Source organism: Ursus arctos, unplaced genomic scaffold (assembly GCF_023065955.2).
Source record: "Ursus arctos isolate Adak ecotype North America unplaced genomic scaffold, UrsArc2.0 scaffold_17, whole genome shotgun sequence".
NCBI lineage: Eukaryota > Metazoa > Chordata > Mammalia > Carnivora > Ursidae > Ursus > Ursus arctos.
The window spans coordinates 57,241,282-57,256,566 of record NW_026622841.1 but is presented as its reverse complement, the minus strand read 5'-3'; the positions used below and the strand labels follow the sequence as shown (position 1 = coordinate 57,256,566).

The 15,285-nt window shown below is 41.1% G+C and overlaps 1 protein-coding gene across 9 annotated transcripts in view; it reads left to right on the top strand.

Annotated features, from left to right (window-relative positions):
• Positions 1-15,285, top strand: part of PIEZO2 (piezo type mechanosensitive ion channel component 2) — a 443,262-nt gene that overhangs the window by 316,720 nt on the left and 111,257 nt on the right. For 3 of the 9 annotated variants that reach the window (XM_044382834.3, XM_044382831.3, XM_026495979.4), the window contains exons 8-12: positions 3,132-3,294; positions 6,167-6,286; positions 9,080-9,118; positions 10,052-10,190; positions 13,091-13,239. In XM_044382834.3, the coding sequence (XP_044238769.2) occupies positions 3,132-3,294; positions 6,167-6,286; positions 9,080-9,118; positions 10,052-10,190; positions 13,091-13,239 (610 nt within the window). Of the gene's footprint in view, positions 1-3,131; positions 3,295-6,106; positions 6,287-9,079; positions 9,119-10,051; positions 10,191-13,090; positions 13,240-15,285 lie in introns of all 9 variants that reach the window. The other 6 variants (XM_057313247.1, XM_057313249.1, XM_057313250.1 and 3 more) reach the window with 4 other exon arrangements.

Below are 15,285 nucleotides of genomic sequence, written 5' to 3'. Positions count from 1 at the left end.
CATGGTGTCTGGGAGAAAGGAAATGAGACCTGGCTGCTGAAGGTCTGGGGGATACTTTGCTGGGACTTGGAGTTATTCTCCAGAATAGGAAGTAGGAAGCGGAAGGTGCCGTGCTGAACCTGAGTTTTCTGAAGGTGACTCTGGCAATGGTCACACCGTAGAGGGGAGAGAACCTGGAGACCGCCCTTTGTGTTATAATAGTCCAGGAAGAGAAGCTGAGGACCTGTTTTGTGGACAGGGATGTTGGGAATGAAATAAACAGCAGAGCAAGACAGGTCAGATACCAAAGCAGGAGCGTGTGACCCAAGGGTCTGATATGTTTCTACTGGGAACTGACCATCACACAGGGAGCCGTCTCCAGCCATCCTCTGAAAAATAGAAGAGTTTGTGAGATCTTAAGCACTTTGCATAAGATCTTCTGGAAAATGCCCCTTTCTTTGTTCACCTGTTTACGCCCCCTCCCTACCCTCAATTCTATTAAGTTTTATAAGGAACTGGATTTTCAGAGACCACGAGCCACCGACTAAATGCACCCCTGTCTGTTATTGAAGAACTAGCCTGGGGTCCAAGGATATTCCAAATGCATAGAAGAGAGAAGCTTTATCTTTCCGCTTCTAAATAAGTAATAAACAGGAATTCATAACTCCATAGCTGTGTCACCATACTTCCCAGGCAAAGAGATAGTTCTATGGAGAGATATAAGATAGCCATTTTTCAGTTTTAATGACCAATGAACAATATAGGTATTTTTATTCAATCAATGTGAACTAGGACCACTGTAAATACACTAGCGGTTAAGTGGGAATCATCAAGATGGAAGGAAGCTTATAAATATCCAATGATGCACCAGTAACAAAAATAGAGGATTGTTCTCACTGTGCCCAGTTTCTCTTCCCAGCCCAACCCCACAGCCCGGCAACATCTCACAGGACTTCTCTTTTCTCTCATTTACTCATCCACCCTTTTTTGACTATCCTGACATGTAACATTCTTCCTCCTGACTACCCTTCCCAGACAGAAACACCCCCAGACAGAAGGGGTTCTGTAGCATCCTGCTGTCCTCAAACGAGCCTGTCCCATCACTGTGGTGAGATTGAGAGTGAGTTCCTGGAGGCCAGGTCCGATCATTTCACTTTTCTTTGTATTGTCAATATTAAGAAGCAATAATGAATTATGGAAGGTTCACAAGAAAACACTGAGTAAGTTAAATAATAGTTGGGTGTTGCACAGCATCCTAGAATTTTAGTGCCAGAAACTATGTGAAACTTTAAGTACAAACTTCCCATCTTATATAAAAATTTTTTTCTGTAGTATCCAGCCTATTTAAAAAAAGAGAAAAGAAAAGAGAACTCTTAGGTCTTACAATATTTACATAGTTCTGTCAGAAGAAGTTCCTTAAAGGGTACAACAATCCATCATTCTATAGCTTCTTACCCGTGTTTGTTAGTCCAAACTCAGAGCACAAAACATGAGACTAATCCTCAGTATTCTTACAGAAGTGTGAAAAATCAGTTTGGAATAAGCTATGATATCAACAGTCAGTTGTGGAGTGTCAATGTGGACTTTTAGGAGGCATGTGGGTCAGTTTACAGACAGCTGCAGAAATTACTACTGACTTTCTGACAGGGCAACACAGGTATTTGTAAACCGATGATTGATGCAGTCATTGCTAGCACATGCACCGGGTGTGGGACAAGAAGAGGAAAGACTTGGGGTCTGAGACTTGCTGCCTGACTAACCCAGAGACTTTCAGCTAATGTTTGATTCTAAATCTCAAAACTTTCAGTTCCTCACACTGTATACAGGAAATTGACATTTTAATCTAGGACTGCAAAACAATTTTCGGAGCATTCCACCTAAGAGGGACATAATTCTTTTTGTTAGCAGGAAACACTTTTTTGTAATGCTAATTACAAAATATTTGGCTAGACTTAGAAGAAAAGACCTGTAAAGAGAAAGTTCTAATATAACATATTTTTCTGATAAAATTGAAGAAAGTTTAGTTTCTGTTTAGCTTACTTTAAAATCTATGTTGAGCAATTCACCAATATGGCACTTGCCTTGTGACAGAAAACAGTAAGAACGCTGAGAGGTTTTACAAGTGAGGAACTTGTAGTCCTTGAATATCTTATAACTGAATGAAGAACGTAACATAAGAATTAAAGGAAGTTCTCATCTAAGAGATACAAATAATAGAAAGATATGAGACTCACTTAACATAAAAGTTTTATTCACTTAGTAAAATCCTTTCTTAGAAAAAGGTCATATGAAATGAATTTCTAAATGAATCATATTTATACAATTTCCCATTATAGAATCAGATACCTTCTGATTATATAGTAGAAATAACATAAAAAGTAAATCAATTCAAAATTTAACAAGCCTCATAAAGTTATATTTCAAAATAAATGATTAGTTATATAGCTTTAAAATGATCAAATTGCCCCATAAATGAAATTTGACAGAAATACATCTTCCAGAAACTGTAGTATATAATGTCTGGTTTCTATGGCTGAATCATAGAACTGTGTCCAATTTCAATATTTGCCCAATAATAGCAGCATTTGTTGGATAGCTAATGCTAACTCCTGCCAAAACAAAATAGGTGCTCATTTAGCTGAACTTCATAACATGTTGCCACATATTTGGCGTTTCAGTAATGCAGGGACTTAATAGGGCTGATTGGCAGTTAAAATGTAAATTTCTAGTAGGTGTTCAAGGAGTTAGATTCATTAGATTAATGGTATTAGCATTACATCTTATTAGATTGGATAGTATTAGATAGATTTTTGAACCAGTGTAAAGATCAGCTGGCTACTGTTGGCATCAATTTTACACACATGCACACACACCAGCACACATATATATGATTTAAGGATGTATATTTTATATTATATGTATATTATATGTATATTATATGTATATATTATATGTATATGTACATATGTTATTTAAAGATGTAGTTGTATATACAGAAGAATAATGAAATATCTAGAACAGGATGGATTAGCCTAGGGCTAGCGCGTAAGTGTATTAAAAACAAGATGTTTTTACTCTATGTTAGGGACATATAGTTCATTGCATCTTCCTACTAATTCCTAGGTTAAAAACCTTCCTTTGTTTTTAAACAGGTTGTTTGGTATCAAATCAGTCATTCGCACGGACTGCTCCAGCACCTGGAAGGTCGTAGCAAACCCAGACCTGTCGTGGTACCACCATGCCAACCCCATCGTCCTGCTGGTGATGTATTACACGCTGGCAACACTTATCCGCATCTGGCTACAGGAGCCCCTGGTAGGGATCAGAAGGTTCTGGTGATCTCATGGGCAAAGTAACCTGGAAACTCCAGGGGAAATGGTTCATTCCTATGAACTGCTGACTAATCAGGGCTATATTCCAAAACAACTATAGTGTTCTGGTTCTAATATTTTATTTCTGTGAAGAGCATGGTGTGAAAACAGATGCTGTTAGACCAAAGCCTGGTTTCCCTTCGATATATCACCATGTGTTGGCAGGAATGGTCAATGGTGAGGAGAACGGAAGACATTTTTATTGAGCACGTACTGAGTACCAGGCCATAGGCGAGGCTGTTCCTATATATTATCTCATTACATGCACTACATAACTCTGAAGAATAGGTATTGTACCCATCCTAGAGATGAGGAAAATGAGGTTAGAGAGGTAAATTCGTCTGAGCGGTAGAAATCAGCTTCAAACCCAAGTTTGACAACAAAGCTAGGGCTTCAGGGACTACCCAGCCTGTTACCATGGTGACAGGAGTTTCAGAAACTTCTCAGACCTCTAACATCTGAGGATGGAATAGGGACACCCCAATTCTCAATGGTGCCTGGAGCCTCCTGAGTACCCCACTGTGAGGCGTGGGGACTAGGGGGTTTCCTCTCGGCTTGACAGAGAACTGGTTTATTCCCATGGGGGTTTTAACACGGTACATGGAACTTTTAAGAGCAGGGCCAGAGAGCCTGGGTAGCTTCTCTCTTTTCCCTTTTGGTGAGAGAAAACGCCAGCCACTTTCATTTCTTCCCCTAATTGACTCTAAGAAACTCAGCCCTAAGGTAGCTTCGTCACACGAGGGAGGAAAGTAGTGTAGGCGAGGGTTGTCACAGCTCTCATCCACCACCTGCCAGGGGAGCGTCCACACCTGAGAAGCCATTCCTAATGAGCATGGCTGCATGAAGTCACTCGTCCTCTCCTATCACTTCTAGATTAGGGCCTTTTCTGTGTTCACACCCGCAAGACTGTTGCGCACACATTCACTCATGCAGCCTCACAGGCAGACAGCAAATATTTATTGAAAGTCAACTATCTCAGACGCTGAGCTGGGGGCCAGGGATAGAGCATTGCCCATAGGCAAGGGCCTCACTCAGAGGAACTGGACATTCTGCAAGAGAAAAAGCCATCCAAAACAAGTAAATGGGATCTGAGTCAGATAGCACAATGGAACCAGGGGAGATGCATGTCCTCATCCCTCCCCAGAAGTGCTCCCTGCAGAAATGGGGCTCTGTCCTGTCCTCCCTCCCATGTGACATCTCCTCCCCACTGGGCAGACAGGCCCGGGTGATGAGGGCCACAGAGGCAGTTTTGTTCACAGGATTCTCAATATGGCATCTTTCTGTGGGCCCACTGATGGCAGCTGCATGTAACAAAATGCTTTATGGGGTCATAAGAAATCCCAATCATTTTGTGTTATATTTTTCTCCAACTCGCTCCCAAAATTTGTGTGTGCCCATAAAATGCTTTAAAGTGAAGTCATTGTGTTCACTTCCTCCATAAACACACAGAAGGTAAGGGATGTGCACATATGTGCAAATAAAAGTGTATCCCAAAGAAATTAAAATATATTATGGGAATGGCTTCTGAACAATGTCTTACAAGGGATGGAAATTGCTTTAAGCCATCCAAGTTAATAAGAGTTCCAGGTGTTCTTCACTTGCTCTGTGAGAGCTCAGGCAGCCCCACAGAATGCCAAGGACTTGTGTACCCCTGTCGCCATGCTGCCATATGGGTGAAGGCTGGGTTACAGCCCCTCAGGCCCACGAGACATTCGGCTTCCTCAGCCTCGGGCCCTCTGGGGACAAAAGAAAGGAGAGTTAACAGCAGTCTTACAGACCGCAATGTCTAGAGGGGCGTGTGGAGAACAGGGCCTAATTCATACCAGCGTCAACATTTCAGGTGGCCAATATTTTAAATGGGCTGGGACACAGCACTTTCTCATTGAGGCAATGATGGAAGACAGGTGGCTGATTATATCATAGTTCCAGATGACCTGGCACATTTCATAAAAAATGCCAGCCAGCAAATGTGGGTTCAGAGGTGAAAGTCTATAATGCATGTTTGAGAAAGAGAGAGAGAGAAAGAGAGAGAGAGAGAGAAAAGCAAGTGTCGAGCGTTAACTATTATATGGGCTCCCACCTGGCAAGCATGAACTCCCACCCAGGGCATTTGGGTACTCCCCATGGGTGCTCTACCCTGGCACACTGGAACCCAGAAATTGGGCACCAAGACTCTTAAGTTCCCTTCCTGCACTCCAGTATCAGTGGTGTTTAATGCCTTTTTTTGTTGTTGGAGCACCTTTTTTTTGGGAAACCATGCAAAAGCACCCAAGGACATTCTGCCCCTATTCTCTCTCTTTTTCTTTGTATCTCTTCTAGACCAATTGTCTAATTTAGGCCAGTGTCCCGTAAGGCAAGGTGATGGTTTTGTGCATTACATATGTTCTTCCTTACTGTTGTGTGTAAGCTCTAGATGATTCTGTCCTTACTTAATTTCTTCTTAATTAAAGATTGCCTGTGGCTGGGTTACACAGTCCACTGAGCACTTTTTCGGAAGTTCTTCCTTTAAGAGCCATTTGCGTAGTATAGTTTGGAATACACAGTGGGAAGCTGTGAGTATTTCACATGAGAGCATATCTCTGTAATTATAGGGATTAGCAGGGGTCAGGATGTAATATTGATGTGCTGAGCACTTACAGGGTAGCACTGGTGTCATTCTTAAAGTGTCTTGATGAAATCCCATATATCATATACATTAATTAAAAAAATTGATCATTATCAAGGCACAGATGAAAAACTTTCTCTTGGTCACTCAGGCCACTGAGGGAACTGCTCTTGGAAGCAGAGCTGGTCCTGTGGGTTATTCTGTGTCTCAGGTGCAGGATGACAGGACCAAGGAAGAGGACAGAGCCTTGGCTTGTAGCCCCATCCAAATAACAGCTGAGAGGAGGCGGAGCCTGTGGTATGCCACCCATTACCCAACTGACGAGAGAAAAGTAAGCCACAAGAAAGCAATTTCCATTTCCTAATTTATTTTGCTTCTTTTGTGTTATATTGCTGAATATGAATCATGTATCATATGCAAACTCGATTGCTCATAGTTTATAGAAATAGTCTTATTTTGATGTCTCAGTTACAGAGAGCTGTATTCAGAGAGGGGAACCGACTGCTTCTGAAGGAAATATATGGTTCCACCATACCCTGTGAGAACACCGTTTTATATTTCAGTGCTTTCTATGCAGTCTCTTAGTCCTCAAAAGAAAGATTTAATTAAAAATATATTTGTGTTTAGAACAAACAAAAATAACAAAGGAACTGTTAGCACGGGGCAGGGAAAGTCTCAGTGTAAAATATGTTGCAGAAAATAATTTCACTTCATTGGATACCCAGCTGCAATAATAACTCAAGTAACCACTTAGAGAAGAACAAAACAGTCTATATGAATATGATTAAGCATCTCTTACTACTCTGAGGCAACAGTATGGATTGACAAGGAAAAGTGAGTCACAATGGGTAATTCATGTAACCCTTTGAGCATTTATTGACCATGTTGAACTCAACTCAGTGCTATACTGACTCATTAAAAATGCCCATTGGCAATGTTGTAATGACAAATACAAAGCATTTGCTTGGTGGTATGTTAGACACTTGAGGAGTAGACTCTCTGATTTATTTGGTGGCAGGTGAGTTTCTCTAAGGCACGTGGCCTTACTCTAAGCATGGCTGCCATGTGCTGAGAGAGAGTAAAACAATGAATGAGCTGGCTTAGGTGGTAGATGGCCTTGCCGGCACATGTGGTGCCCTAAAATGTCTGAGGATTTCTAGGGGCCTTTCTCTCTCATCACGCCCTGTGTCAGATTATACAGCTTCTTTTACTAAATGACAGATAGCCATCGAGGATAGCTCAGGAATTTTTCAAATGGAGGTCTGTGGACCTCTGGGGATTCCTGAGACCCTCACAGTGATCCACAAGCTCAAACTCTTTTTAAAATAATATTTAAAATAGGTGCCTTCTTTCACTGTGCTGACATGTGTTCTGCTGATACAAAAGCACAAAGCAAACCCAGGCGGTGGCAGGAATCCCCACAGCCCTGCCCTTCATGGCCATGCAATCAGAGAAAACAAAGCAGCCAGGCCAGTTCACTTAAGAATATCCTTGATGGGCCAAAACTAGTTATCCGTTTTCTTAAATCTCCACTTTGGAGTTCACCGTCTTTTTAATATCCTGTGTGGCAAAATGGGAAGTCTCGCAGAGTACCACGTGTGAAAGTGTGATGACGTCTTGCTGAAAAGCACTTGGCCAGGTGTAGGAAGTGTGAGCTGAACTAACTGTAGCCCACCGCACACCACAGCCCCTGGAAAGAGCCACTAGTGGACAGATTCTGGGTATTCAGAGATGGGTATTTGGCAGAGAATTCCTGGCAAGTAAATGAAGTGAGCCCATCATTTCAAGGCAAATAACTGACAGCATTTGTTGCCAATGGTAAAATTTGAACTTTTGAGCGAAAATTAGAATATTAGAAAACTTGTATCCACTATTCAGAGCTTGAAAACTTCCCCATACTTGAGGGCCTCCCTGATGAGATCAGTGGTGAGATTGTATTAACAAATGTGCTTTTTAAATCTTGTGTAATGAAATATGTCAGTATTTGGTAGACTGTGTAACTCATTGAGGCAAATCACCAACACATGATACAGCAGTGGATTTTAATGTAACCAAGTGTGAAACTTTCACTGATACAGTCTCAGATCCCATTAGCTGCTGATCTTCAGGTTACTATCACTCACTGAGTTTGGTGTAGTATCAAAACAAAACAAAACAAAACAAAAAACTGTCCACAATTATCTGGCTAGCCAATTGAAATACTTTCATTTTTCAAATACAAAGCTTGGTGAAGCCAGATTTTCTTCATATATTTCAGCCAGAATAACATAATACAACAGATTAAATGCACAAACAGATAGGAGAATCTAGCTGTCTTCTTTTAAGCCAGGTATTAAAAAGATATGCAAAAGCTTAAAATAATACTACTTTTTTCACTGTTTGTTTTTTAAATATAGCTATTTGAATAAAGTGATTTATGTGAACATTTAAGTTTTGAGGAAAATTTAATGGAACTAATAAATATTTTTAAGGCCTCAATTTTAATTTCTAGTATAGTAGATATTGATAGACAGGACCTACTAAAACTCTTTGGGACTCTCAGTGTTTTTTATGATTATAAATGAGTCCTGATCCAAAAAAGTTGGAGAACCATTAGCAGAAAAAGTACTTATTATTTGTGGGGGGGTCCAAAACACCTGGCTAATATAGTTTAAAAGCATAGTCATGTAATATTTAGTTTGTCGTAGACAATATGTAAATCTTAAAATAATCTCAACCTGCATTATAAATCAATTTTTCTTTAGTATGAAACTTCTGTTTCTTAAAAAGTAAATATTTTCAAAATTCTGCAGAGGTCTCAAGTGTTCTGGGAGTATTAAATGAGGCAGCTTATTCTATTAAAACAAAACAGTTAAAAAATATGATCAACTTTTGTAGTCATGTGGCTTATGACTGGTTAGTTCCTGTCACAATTAAAAGTTAACATCAGAAGCTGGAAAACAGTTATAATAACATCCAGTTCAATTATTTGTCCCTTTATATTTTGCATGGCAATTTTAACATACTAGCACCTAGCTAGTTGAATGAATGGGTATGTGCATAGTAAAACGTTACAGATATATATAAACTTTGCAGTGCTTTTTGCTTACAAATTAACATTGCTGTCCTGCGTTGCTTTTTGCAGCTTTTATCCATGACCCAAGATGACTACAAACCATCTGATGTTAGTATATTCTTAGAATTATCATCTATGCTTGTGTAAGTGGTGTGGAAGTGATACAAATGGAATTAGCTCCTTTCAGTATATTTTAATGATCTATAAAATTTCCCTAAGTTTTTGAATATTTTTCTTGTAGAAATTATATAGGTTTATTGCTGTTATAACAATAATTCATATAATATGAGCTCGACTATAGTCATCCAGAATGTATTTAAACTTTTAAAAGCCACATTGGAGGGTTTTTAAAAGCATTTTGCTCTGCAGATAGCCCTATTACATAATTTGAATAGGAGGTCTTGCATGTTCATGGACACACACACACACACATATTTATATTATAAAGCCAAAGAGAAAGGGAAAAAAACAAGAAATTGTACTTGGTGTACGAAGTGTTTCATCACAGAAATTGCAAGCTGGCAGCATCAGCAAAGATCCCCGAGGGGGTGCCAGCTAACCTGAGACTGTGTTAGTCTAGTCATCTGCAGAGCTGCACTGGCTTGTGGGCAGGGTGAGGAGGGGCCAAGGCAGGGGTGCTCTGGCTGGGGCCTGGGAAAGGTTGAGAGTTCCAATAGCTGGAGGGAGGGCTGGGAGGAGAGTTCATAAGAACAGAGGCTGGAGAGGAGATCAACCAGATCAGGAATCCTCAGGCAGCCTTTTCCAGGGTTTACACTTGGTACTGAGAACAGAGGGTGCCTTGCATGGTGTTTAGCAGAAGCACGAGAAGATCAGTGGGACCACTCTGGAAAATAGATGTGAACAGAGGAATGTACACAATTCGTTTTGCTAAAGTGGGTGATTGGCGGCCTTGTTCAGCTCGCAGTCAGCTCTTCACTGTAGAGCTCTGCCTAGCTAGCATAAGGCAAGGAGGCAGTGTGTCCACACTGAAAACCGGAGCCGCTGTCACAGGTGTGCCTTTGCCCCGCGCTCCCCTGCCAGGGCCTGCTGGTGACCGTGAACGGCAATCCTGTAGACTACCACACCATCCACCCCAATCTGCCCATAGAGAACGGCCCTGCCAAAGCCGACCTGTACTCCACCCCGCAGTACCGGTGGGAGCCCTCCGAAGACTCCTCAGGTAAGGAGCCCTCTCTGCTGCTTTGCCTCCTCTCAGGCATCCACCCGGCGTCTCTTTGTGTCCCATCGTTTATTGTGTGGGTTCTATTTTTCTAACCAAGGTGTTGTCTTCCATGGTCAGTATCATGAAGCTCATTTCCTTCAGTTCTGTATTTTGCCCCAGCATATTGCAATGGGTAGTTTATCCTTCTATACAAAATAAATGGTATAATTGGGGCAAATTTTGAAAAATAAAAGGTAAAAAAATATTTTAAACATGGCAACTTATTTATGCTGCTAAATCTATGTGTATATGTGTGTTGTGTTCTTTCTAGAATTTGATATTGTAATTATGGCCAGTTTTTCTGGTTAATGGATGAATGTTTTCAGAAAGAGTTCTTCTTGTCTAGTAAAAAAAAAGGAGGGGAGGGAGGGTCAAAACTTGTACTAGGCCTTTTTTTGTCGTTTCTCTCAGTTTATTATGTTGAAGGGAAACAGGCGGTTACTAGAGATGACAAATTGGTGACTGTGACTTGGGTTGTGTTTTGTTTTGTTGGCCGCCGCAGTATTTTCTAAAGTGAAAGAAAGTAACCAACATTTTAAAAGTGCAGCTCTGACTGAGATATGGAAGTTTCTGGGATCCCTTGAACAATGTGAATATCTGGCAACACTAGTGCCCCTCATTCCTGCAAAGCAAATGTTGACTGAACCGCTGTTGTCACTGCCCTGACAGAGACCACGCCTGTCACCAATTCATAGAGCCAGAATTAACTAAGTTTACTATTGGGGGCGGGGGGGAGACAGACTACATGCAGGTGTTTTCTTAAACATAGAGTTGTTACCCATGATCCTACCTTGAGTAAAGGGCCAGCAACTGAGCAACTATCCAGCCTTCATTATTGATACATTGAGCTTAATGTATTTTTTTCATAATTCTTTATGAAAATGAAAAACTACAATTGTGATGTTCTGTGTAATCAGCATGCCCTGCAGTTGCCCCTGACCTGGCATCCACTGAGCAGTACAAAGGTTTAGTCACACTCTGCAGTCTTCCTCAGTAAGGTCTGAGTTCAGGTCCCTAGGCCAGCAGCCCTGCCCATCCTCCCAGCCCCAGGTAACACCTGCCGGCTCCACGGAGCACCAGACTCCATGAGTTAATACCTGTTTCTGCTTCCGACATACATGTGTTTTTTGTAAGTTGGGCTTAAACCAAGGTTTTCACTTATCGAATAGCTCAAAGAAGTACCGTACTTTCTAAAATGTGCTCTTCAATGTTTTGCCATCAGAATCACAAAGGGTGGGCCCAAAAACCAGCATTTGCGACTTCTAGAGGTTGAAACACTCAGGTCACAGCCAGGTATCTTTTCTATTCTTTTCTCTTTATGACTTAACATAAAGAGAAATTAACAGAATTTGGCTGCTAACAGGGCAAACTCACACATTCTCACATCATAATTTGAACTTTCAAAGGTAAAACAAAAGCTGGAAAGTTATTTTTTAAATTTGAATCCATATATCCAGACAGCATTACAACCAGATGTATAGCACCAGGAACTGTAAAATGCATCAGACTCAGTTTTTTCCTCACTATCTCCAGCCTGTGGACTTCCCCTTATAGACCCCAGTCCCAGCATTGGAGGGGTGGGGGGCAGTGGGCTTCTGCACAAGCAAATACCACCACCTCACTTAGAGGGAGGCTCACTTCTGGAGGCTGCGCAAGGTGCTGTGCACGCTGGGTTTTTTGGTGGTTTATGTTTCCTCTTCATGGTGTATAGCCACTCCCTGATGTGACCTGCTCACATGTAGCCCATTTAATTCGAGCAGGAGGACAGAAAGGACATTTCACATAAGTGTGCCACTCATTACTTCATCTTTGAAGTCAAATTAGTTTTCCTGACATGTGGGAGAGGGTCCTGAGGAGAAATCCTTCTCTCACCACTATGCCAGTATTGTCCCATTGCTGGTCCTCTTCTCCTCAGCCCTCCACACTTTCTCCTGCTTTTGATGTGATATTTCCGTCCTTAGTATGACTTTCCTGCTTCAGCATGACCTAAAAGGAAACTATGGGCTACTGAGCTCATGCAGACAAAGTCGTTGGTCAGTTGGTTGCTTGATTGGCTTTCTGCACCTTGACTATATCGTACTCCAGATACTGTTTGTGTTAGTTATCAATTACAGAATAACAAATTACTCCCAAACCCAGTGGCTTAAAACATTTGCTGTCACAGTTTCTGTGGTGCAGGGATTGGTTGTGACTAGGATGGGCTTCTCTGGCTCAAGGTCTCCATGAGGTTGTAGATAAGCCGCTGGCTCAGGCTGTGGTCTCATCTGAAGGCTCGCCTGAGGAGAATCTGCTTTCACACCCACCCACGTACTTATTGACTGGCCTTAAGGTCTTCCTGAGTGCTCACCAGAGACACCAGTTCCTTGCCACCTGGGCCTCTTCTCAGGGCAGTTTACAACACGACAGCTGGCTTCTCTCAGAATGAGCAAGAAAATGAGAGAAAGTGCCCAAGGCAGAAGCCACAATCTCTTTAGACTTAATCTTGGAAGTCATATTTCATCCCTCCTATTTGTTAGCAGCTCATCAGAGGTCCCACCCACACTCAAGGGGAGAGAACTACACAAAGGCATGAACATCAGGAGGTAGGGAGAATTGAGAAACATCTTAGAGGCTACCTTCCACACTCTCTTAAATGGAAATTTTCTTTCTGGGATTTCTGAGTGCAGGATTCCATTACACTGACCAGGCAGCACTTACTGAATCTGTTTGAATTCTGAGGGCTTTGTTAGTTGGAAATAATCTCTGAAGTCTTAAATAAAAGTCTCTGCTAAAACCATGTATGTGCTGTAGTGCTGGGGACATTTATCCAGAATTTATGTATTAGCATTAAGTTATATATAAATTATTTCTCTATCTAGAAAAGAAAGAAGAAGATGAGGATGAGAAGGAGGAATTTGAGGAGGAAAGGAGCCGTGAGGAGAAACGAAGTGTTAAAGTTCATGCCATGGTCTCTGTGTTCCAGTTTATTATGAAACAAAGTTACATCTGTGCCCTTATTGCCATGATGGTATGTATGAAAGGGGACTGCCAGCATGCTCGACGAATGCCCCACCATCCTCTTGTGGCTGGCACAAATATCTAATCTTCCTAATGTCTTTGCTGTGAATGGTTGGTTATGTTTATTTCTCCTCGGCTCTTCATACTACAGATTTCAAAATCGTGCTGTGATCTATTTAACCTCCTTTTAAATATTAATACGTTTCTCTCAAATTAGCCTGTCAAATGAGACTGCTCCCTATTTTGCCAGTTTAAAAAGATCTATTGGTGGTGCACCTAGGTGGCTCAGTTGGCTAAGCATCCAACTCTTGATTTCAGCTCAGGTCGTGATCTCAAGGTTGTGAGATCGAGCCCTGTGTCAGGCTCTGCACTGAGTGTGGAGCCTGCTTAAGATTCTCTCTCTCCCTCTGCCCTCCTCCTACTCTCTCTCTCCCTCTCTAAAATAATAATAATAATAATTTTTTTTTAAAAAATAAAGGATCTATTGCATAGTTTTTCTGTGTGGTATTGAAGGTGTCCAAGATTAACATAGACTGCTTTTATTTCCTTCAGACAGTGAGGGTTACATTCACATCTTACCCTAAATTTGAGTGAGACTTTACTCCACTTTAGCTGCAATAAATTTTTACCGGTATGATCATCAAGCAACTAGAGTTCGCAAGAGCTTTTCTGATTGTGAGCGCTCAGTTGATGCATGTTTATACTCACTTCTAGGTATGTCTTCCATCTCCAGCATCACAACTTCAAAAAAAATAGTCCTTTGGCCTGGAGATAGAAGATAAAAGAAAGTCTAATTTGTAACCTTCCTAAAAATAAGCTTGTTTTGGAAAACACTTATCTAACACAAAACTCTTCCATATTGGGGCACCCGAGTGTCTCAATTGGTTGGGCATCTGCCTTTGGCTCAGGTCATAGTCCTGGTGTCCTGGGATCGAGCCCCGCATTGGGCTCCCTGCTCAGCGGGGAGCCTTCTTCTCCCACTCTCTCTGCTGTTTCCCTCCATTGTGCTCTCTGGCTCTCTCTGTCAAATAAATAAATAAAATCCTTTAAAAAAATGAATAACTCTTCCATATGTTGTGGTCAATTGTGAGATCCCATGACCACTTTGATGATAAAAAATGAAAATATTCTATACCCCTATGGTGAAAATACCTAAACAATATTTCTCCAGGCACTCCCTCAAGATTTCCAAATGCACCTGCATGTTTAGTCAACTTCAGCTTCTAGTAAGGACAACTGCACATCTGAGAGAGGGCTAGCAAAGAGAAAGCTCTTTGGAATTAAAGATGGCTCACTTAGTAATTGGAAACTCTATTCTTTAAATAATATAATTCTGTGCTCTTGGTACTTTTTGACCTTTTTGATCTTTTGATATATGAACCTCTAATTTAAACTGTAACAAAATTCTAATTTTAAAATATCAAATATAAATGCAATTTACAATTCTGATTCTAAACTCAAAAGAGTATATATGCACTTTTCTTCTCTCTTCCTAAAAATAAGCCAGTTAAGTTTGCTCTTTTTTTTCCCCAAGATTTTATTTATTTGAGAGAGAGTGTACACAAGTGTGGGGGGGAAGCAGAGGGAGAAGGAGAAGCAGACTCCCCACTGATCAGGGAACCTGATGCAGGGGGACCCTGAGATCATGACCCAAGCTGAAGGCAGATGCTTGACCAACTGAGCCACTCAGGTGCCCCTAGTTTGGTCTTCTTTGTAAAGAAATAGAGCTTTTAAAAAAAAATTGGAATACACATTTTGCTACTTAGTAGAAAAAAATCTATTGTAAAAACAACATAACAGAGCAGATCCTTCATTAAAGATGTGCCCTTGTCTGGTGCCATTTTCATTGTTCAAACGGAGCCATAATCTTAATATTTCTAAGAGTGCCTGCCTTCCATGGAAGCACCCCACTGCAGCAGATTTTTAATCACAGACAGAAGGGGCAGTCCAGAGGAGCCAAGTCTGTTAGAATGATACATATTTATTCAAGACTACAAAGTACGAATTTACTACACTATCAGACAATCTGGAAACTGAACATAATGCAGAAGCATCC